A 7,130-nucleotide genomic window follows, 5' to 3' on the forward strand; every position below is an offset into this window, starting at 1 on the left:
CTACTTAGGGTTGGAAGGTGGGAAGGGAGGTCTAAACACACCAAATAGAGTTTTCAAAACGAGTGCTACAGAGAAAAGTGACAGGTTTCGCCAAAGGTCACGCTGCAGGTGTAAATATGTAGTGTGGCAGACAAGCAAGGGCAGGGTATGAAGTGGGAGTGTGAGCAGAGGTCAGAGCAGGGACACTGAGCTGAATGCCCAGACAGGCAGCTGACTATGAGGACCTTCAGCTGGCATTGCCCGTTTCTCATGTCCAGCAGGGCCTGGCATTTGCCTGCCTTTGGAACTGCTCCTCCTGGCTTCTTGAGTTTACAGTAGCTTCCCAGAAACACTGGGCAAATGTGTCTGTTGTTAACTAGTAACCAGCCCCAAGCTCTGCAAGGGTCCCCATACAACTTTTCTTCCAAGATTAACTGAGTGTGGTGGCACAGGCCTTTAACCCAGTAATTGAGAGGCAGAGGCAGGCAGATCTCTATGAGTCTGAGGCCAGCCTGGTCTACACAATGTGTTCCAGGCCAATCAGGGCTACATACCGAGAACGTGTCTCAAAAATCAATTAAACACATAAAATTCTCCATTCTTGCTTAACATCAATTTATTATTTTTGTGGCTCCGAGGCTCAAACGTTGAACTACTTGAGCTGTATATATTCTGAGCCTCAGGTTGGCTCGCTCCTTCTTCTGATGCCCAGCTCCTCCAAGAACCACCTCAGACAGATGCCATCAACAAGATTCTCTCTCAGGACCTTGCTGTGGGGACTCCGAACTTTGTTGCTTGGGGTACATGTGGGGGTCGTGTAGGTCAATGATCAGCATCTCTGAATAATGTCTGCTTCTAGCAGAGACGCTAAGCCTGAAGAATGTTTTATCGGGTATATTTTCAAAGAAAGCAACCTGACACAGGTTGTTGACCTGCCATGTAGTAAGGGGTCTCCAACTAACCTTAGGAAATGCTTTTTATCCTGCTTTGATGGATTTGTTTTGTTTTGAGACAGGGTCTCAGTATTTGGCCCTGCCAGGCTTGAAACTTGTTACACAGACTAGACTTCAAACTATGCCCTCTGAGTACTGGGATTTCAGGAGTGTGCCATCACACCAGGCTTGCTTTTCATTATTTATTTATGTTTTTGAGGTAGGCTCTCCTATAGCCCAGGCTTGCCTCAAATTCAGTATGTAGCGGAGGCTGGCCTTGAACTTTTAATTCACAGCACCCTGCTAACTTTCAGAAATGTTCTTGGCTGAGGTTGACCCCACTCATGGGAGACTGGAGATACTAGCTATGGATACTAACTGGAATGTAAAGTACTTGTTGAGACCCCCACTCCTTTTTCTTTTTGTTTTTTCAGACGAAGGTCTTACTGCGTAGCTCAGGCTGGCGTTAGACTCATGAATTCAAGTGGTTTCCTCCTCAAGCCTCCTGAGTCCCGGGACTACAGGAGCTGTGTCCACCACACCCAAGCATGATTCTTTCTTTAGGCTGTTTCATTGTTTGTATAGTTCCACTCTGTCTCCACCTGCAACTCCCTTCCCTGTGCTCAGGAACATGTCTTCATGGACAAGGTCTGTCCCTGTCCAGTTTATTGGGTTATTATTTCAGTCTAACCTCGTGCACCCAAGGCTGTCTGCCTTTGCCACTGAGCGCATGCACGAGCTGCAGCAGAAAATGTGGAACGTGGAAGTTCGCTGACACCTCAAACTTCTAATTTAAGCACATTCTAACTTTTGTGTGTGTGTGTGTGTGGTCTGGGATTCAGTGGATGCCTCATTGGAGATTCCTTAGCTTCTAAAATTTTACAGTAAAACTTCTGTGGTGTCAAGATCCTGTGACTGTGGACTCTATGAATCCAGAGTTTCATGACTTTGTGTGTGTTTAATGAAATTTTGTTGTTGACATGGTAACAACAACCAGTGCCCACTTGGCCGGAGTTGTCGTGTTTATTTTTCTACAGGTTACAAGTCTCAGCTCTGGACTTCCTTCTGTGGGTTCCACTAAAGCCAGAAGAAGATGGCTGGGAGACACAGGGCTTTTCATTTCTCCTGGGGCTATGGGGCAGCCCAAAGTTCAACATCAGCACTCAGTTTACCCTAGCTCTTGCTCCATTTACGCTTCATGCTTCGGAACCCAACGTCTGCAGGAGAAGCGGGTTCCTTTACAGTCCCCTCTCCCCGGCTTGCCCCACAGTCCACTGGAAGAGAGTTTAGTGGGAGACTAATGTTGCTGAATGGGTAACAGGAGAGGGAGGGTTAAGCAGAGGGCAGGGTGCCAGGGGAGGGAACACGGTGACTCTCTGGGGAGCTCTGCAGTCTTCCCCAGAGATGAGGAAGGAACAGAGGCCGGAAGTGGGGGTTGTGGGTCAGGGCGCTGGTAAGGGTGGGGTGACCAGTATTGCATTGTGGGCCTGGAGCTGGGTTTCCTGTGATTGACCCACTAGTGACAAGGGAACTCCAGCCTCATGCCCTAGGGACTGTCTGGTTCAGCCAGACCTTGTCCTTTGACTGTTTGTCCCCCTGCCTGAGTCAGACTCCCAGAAAAAAAGCCCCTTCCTGTGGGAGCTCTCTGGCCAAGAAAGAGAGGAACCAGGGCTGTTAAAGCATCACAGTAGGGTTCAGGGTAAAACAAGGGTGCTTCCAGCCGAGGACTATTCTTCCTACATTCCAAAAGATCTCAGAATGTTCCCTGAACTTCATAGTTCCAGAAGAGGATGGCGTGCCTGAGGCCACCTCCCAGGAGCAATCTGGACCCCCCTCCTCCAACCCTTCCGGTAGAGCAGTTCAGCACAGCCCAGGACTGAAGCTGCCAAACCCGATTTTCCGGTGGCTGCCCAAGGCTGGCTAGAGCAGGAAGCCCTCCTCCTGGCATGGACCCCTCAGGCTGCCATTCTCCTCCCCCTCACCTGATTCCCTGCCTGGGCTGTGCCTTCTGCACCTGTGCCAGCTGCCCCAGTGTGCCACACTTCCTCCTCCACCTGCTCGCCGTCTCCCCTGGGCCACTTCCCCCAGCACCATAAGGTGTCGGCCAGTGGGCTTCCATCTTCAGTCTCCAGATGGAGAACAGTGGCCTTCCCACAGAGCAACTCAGAGGGAGGGGTCTAAAAGTGGAAGTGAAGAGCAGAGGGCCCGTGGTTTGCTTGGTGGGTTGGTGTGGAGTGGGAACTCAGCTAGGGAGGGAGAAGGAAGCACTGCTTCTGGAAATCTCTAGAGGGAATTGCTGGAGGGAAGGGTGTGAGGTAATCGGAGTGTGCTCCCTCAGGAGCCCTTATGTTATCTAACCTTTGAGAGGTGGGGAGAGAAGAGAGTGTGGAAGAGACAGACGTCATCCTCGAAGCTGCTGGGTTCCCAGCGTCCTATCTCTCACTGAGGAAACCCTTTCATTGTCTTCACCCGTCTCATCTCCCTTCGACGCAGCAAGCACTGACAGAGCTACAGGCTGAGAAGCACAGGCGCCCGGGGAGTCGAGGAGTCGCAGACCAGCCGGGTCTAACCTGCTCCCGTCGCCCCACAGCTCAAGCCCCCTCCCTCTCTTCTGGGAATGAGCCCGGTGTTCTCGGCCTCCAAAGAACTCTAGTGGGGTGACAGCAGGTGAATCGTACCCAGTCATTCAGGGGCCACCTAACCCGAAGGAGTGGGCACCCTCTGGCTGCTGCTATCTCCGAGAGGCTGGAGTGGGAGGAGAATTAGAAATCTGGAGGGGGAGGGGTAATGGAGGAGAAGTCATTGCGGATGGAGCTAAAAATAGCCAGAAGAGATGATGTCATCGAGTTGCCTCTGCTTATCACCCCCCTCATACATAGAAACACATGCGCTCAAAGACACGGACACACAGAGACATAAGCAGAGCATGTACACACACAGCACACACAGTGATACTGGGGAGTGATATTGGCCTCAGGGATGAAAGGGTAGGGAAGTCTGGTGAGTGTGAGTGTGTGTGTGTGTGTGTCTGTGTCTATGTGCTTGTGAACTTGTGTCTGGGTGTATGTTTGTGTCTGTGTTTGTTTCCTGCAAATGGGTGGGTGGGTATCTGTGGCATTCTTGTTGGTGCAGTCTCGGTTTTTACCATGCGCCTGGACACATGCATTTGCTTATTACGTTGTATATCTGTGAGTCACTTATATTCACATGTTTACATTTGCCTGTGGACTATGGCATGTGTTTCTATGTACAGACCCCTTCGTGAGCCTTGGCCACCAGTCCAGCCACCTTCTAGCTGATCTTAAGGTCCAGCAGCTTGTCTGCACACCGGGGAGCCCAGGGCTCTCTAGACCTGGTGTAACTGGGAATTATCTGCCCCAGCTCTCCCCTCAGGATCCCACGCTCTGGCCAGCTTATAGACCATGTACTTAACTCACTTTTCACTCACAAGAGGTAATGATGCTAGCCAGACTTCTTAAAGCCCAGGGGATAAGCCACTAAAGGTCTTAGGGATTACCCACTAAGACCCACACTCCCCCAACCCTCACCCTAGCCCACGCACAAATCAACACCAAAGACCCTCACAATGTCGTTACCACTCCTAGGCGCAGCCCCACGGAAATGTGGTTAAACCTGGTTAAACACGTGGGCACGCGTTCAGAAATCCAAATGGAAAATCCCCAGGCCAGACAGAGTGCAACTCCCTCCCCTGCTCCTGGGCTCAAACTCAGCCTTGCCCCACCCCCGAGTGCCCCAGCTCAGCTGGCAGTCCTGGAAAACGCTGACCTCAGAGGATGGCTGGGGGCTGAAGGTGACATGTCCTCCTCATACACTAACCGTTCTGCACACACACCCCCTTCCTGCAGGCTGCCCCTCCCCCTCCTGACCTTCATTCTTCATGAAGCCAAAAGCTCTTCGGTTTGCCTCTGCCTCACAGGCGCTCCTCCACTCTCAGAAGAACATTCAGTCACAAAGGCATCCCTAGTCACACCTGCCTTTAAGTTCCCATTCTCCTGTCACTTAGGAGCAGCCACACCTATGCACTGACCAGCACCAGCGTACCTCATACTAGAGCACTTGTGGGGTTCTGTCATCCGGTCTCTCTTATCTGTGGGTTCTTATTCTTTCCAAGATGCCTTGTGCCTATGGGAGTGTAAGGCAGGAGAGCCCCTTATCACAGGGTGGATCAAAATGCTGAGGACAAAGATGGGTTTGTCTGGCTGACCTTGTCCTGTCCTTCCACTGTGGTCCACAGTGATCCTTGTTGCTGTCTCTAAAGTTTATCCCTAAGAGTATCCAGCCCCAACCCTACCCTCATGTCCTGCATAGTTAAGACACTTTGAAATGGGGTAAGACAGCCTCAGCAGAATGACTGTATTTGTTGTTCACCACCAAGAGCCCTCTAGAGCAGCAAGTCCAGTGCAAGCCAAGCTTCTGTGCGTGTCTAGAGGATCAGAAAGCCCCCAGGTTGACAGAGGTGTCTGAGAACTGGAGAGAGAAAAAAGAAGGAAGAATATTAAAAACAAAACACACACACACAAAAACAAAACAAAACAAAACAAAAACATCCCACATTTGTGGACATAACTCAGTAAGGTGTTAGTCTCCCAAGGACCTGAGGTGGATCTTAGAATCCACGTAAAAACATCTGGGCATGGTGGCGCGTGCCGATAATGCCAGCACTGGGAAGGCAGAGACCCATGGATCCTTTTTGTCCTATGGCCAGCCAGCCTAGCCTACTTGGCAAATTCCAGGCTACTGAGAGGCTCTGTCTCCAGAAAAGAAGGCCCTGACATGCAAAGTGGTCTGTTTCTTGGCCTACACCTGCATGCAAACATACATGTGTACATGTATACATGCACGCACACACAAACACAAAGAAAGTCTGCACTGGTGAAAACCCCACTGCCCCTTGGACTCACCCATCTCCCTCAAGCCCTCTATTTCAGCCCGAGTCACATCATTTCTCGTTAAAGCTCTCATCTTTTGGTCACGTGCCCTCAAAGCCCAGCCGCGCCCTTGGGGTGGACTTTCACAGACCGCTCTTTGGAGTACAGGGGCAGGAGAGTGCCCCCGCTCTACAAAGCTCCGCCCTCCCCGCTAACCTTGAGGCGAGAGGATCCAAACGCTGGTGGTGTTAGTGTGGGTGTCGCCGATGCTTGAGGCCACCGTGGAAAGGTTGGTGGCAGCTAGGCCTCGGGGTTTCTGCCGGTATGTTCTGCGGCTGCATTTGAACATCTTGGAAGACCGGCGTCGGGTCCCACCCATACTTGGCCTCTGGTAGGGAGAGCTCATGCCTGGGGGACGCGGGGCACGGACTAGCTGAGAGGGCCCCATGACTGCAAAGAGCTTCCGAGTGGTCCTGCTGGCCAAGCCAACCGACATCTCTATGACATATGGAGCCTGCCGAAGGGTGGTGCTCTTTGTGACAGTTTTGTCCTACCCCCACCCGGACAGAACTCAAACTTCCTCACAATCCCCATCCTGGAGTCCAATCAAAAGCCAGACAACCACAGCACGGCCCCTTGGTAGGGGGTGGGGTGCGGAGGAAACGCTGGCAGGCGGGAAATCATTTAAAAAATCATCCACATTAACAATACTCACATGTTTATTGAGCACTTACTTCGTGACAGACCTTAAGCTTAGTACTTTACAAACATGATGTCAGTGAATCCCACCACAGACCTATGCAGAGAGTCTAATGTTAATCTTATTTATAGAAGTCAATTCTTGTTCTTCCCGGTAGTTGAGGGTTTACATTGAACATTGAATTTACAAATACTGAAGCAGGGCATAGTGGCACAGGCCTTTAATACCGGCACTTGGGAAGCAGAGGCTGGAGGATCTCAGGGTCTAAGGCCAGCCTGGTCTGCCTGGTGTGTTCCAGGACAGCCAGAGCCGTACAGAGAAACCTTGTTTCAAAACAAAACTAACCAACCAACAAACAAACAAAAAAGGAGGGGAGTGGGGTATTTAACATTTAACACAAGCATTTCCTCTAACGTATATCACAGCTTTCTTGTGCTTAGGAAGATTAGATAATATTCAGCGCAGCAACATCATAATCATCAACAACAAAACCTAAAAAATTCAAATAAAAAATATTGATTGTGGGCTGGAGAGATGGCTCAGAGGTTAAGAGCATCGGCTTCTCTTCCAGAGGTCCTGAAATAATTCCCAGCAACCACATGGTGGCTCACAACCATCTAGAATGAGATC

General features: G+C 50.7%; 1 protein-coding gene across 1 annotated transcript; it reads right to left on the reverse strand.

The window, feature by feature from the left end:
• Window positions 1-5,355: 5,355 nt before the first annotated feature.
• P3r3urf (PIK3R3 upstream open reading frame) lies at window positions 5,356-6,248 on the reverse strand. The gene is made up of 2 exons (XM_060379801.1): window positions 6,017-6,248; window positions 5,356-5,399 (listed from the first exon to the last, which is right to left on the reverse strand). Exons 1-2 carry the CDS (start codon window positions 6,246-6,248, stop codon window positions 5,356-5,358), a joined length of 276 nt encoding a protein of 91 aa, XP_060235784.1.
• Between the last annotated feature and the right edge of the window lie 882 nt (window positions 6,249-7,130).

Source organism: Meriones unguiculatus, chromosome 3 (assembly GCF_030254825.1).
Source record: "Meriones unguiculatus strain TT.TT164.6M chromosome 3, Bangor_MerUng_6.1, whole genome shotgun sequence".
Lineage (NCBI taxonomy): Eukaryota > Metazoa > Chordata > Mammalia > Rodentia > Muridae > Meriones > Meriones unguiculatus.

Excerpts from the sequence above, each read along its gene's own strand:
- P3r3urf (XM_060379801.1), bottom strand. The coding sequence starts at position 6,248 with ATGGGGCCCTCTCAGCTAGTCCGTGCCCCGCGTCCCCCAGGCATGAGC. Across the intron at positions 5,400-6,016 it reads TTGGATCCTCTCGCCTCAAG|TTCTCAGACACCTCTGTCAA; the intron begins GTTAGCGGGGAG and ends TTCTCTCTCCAG.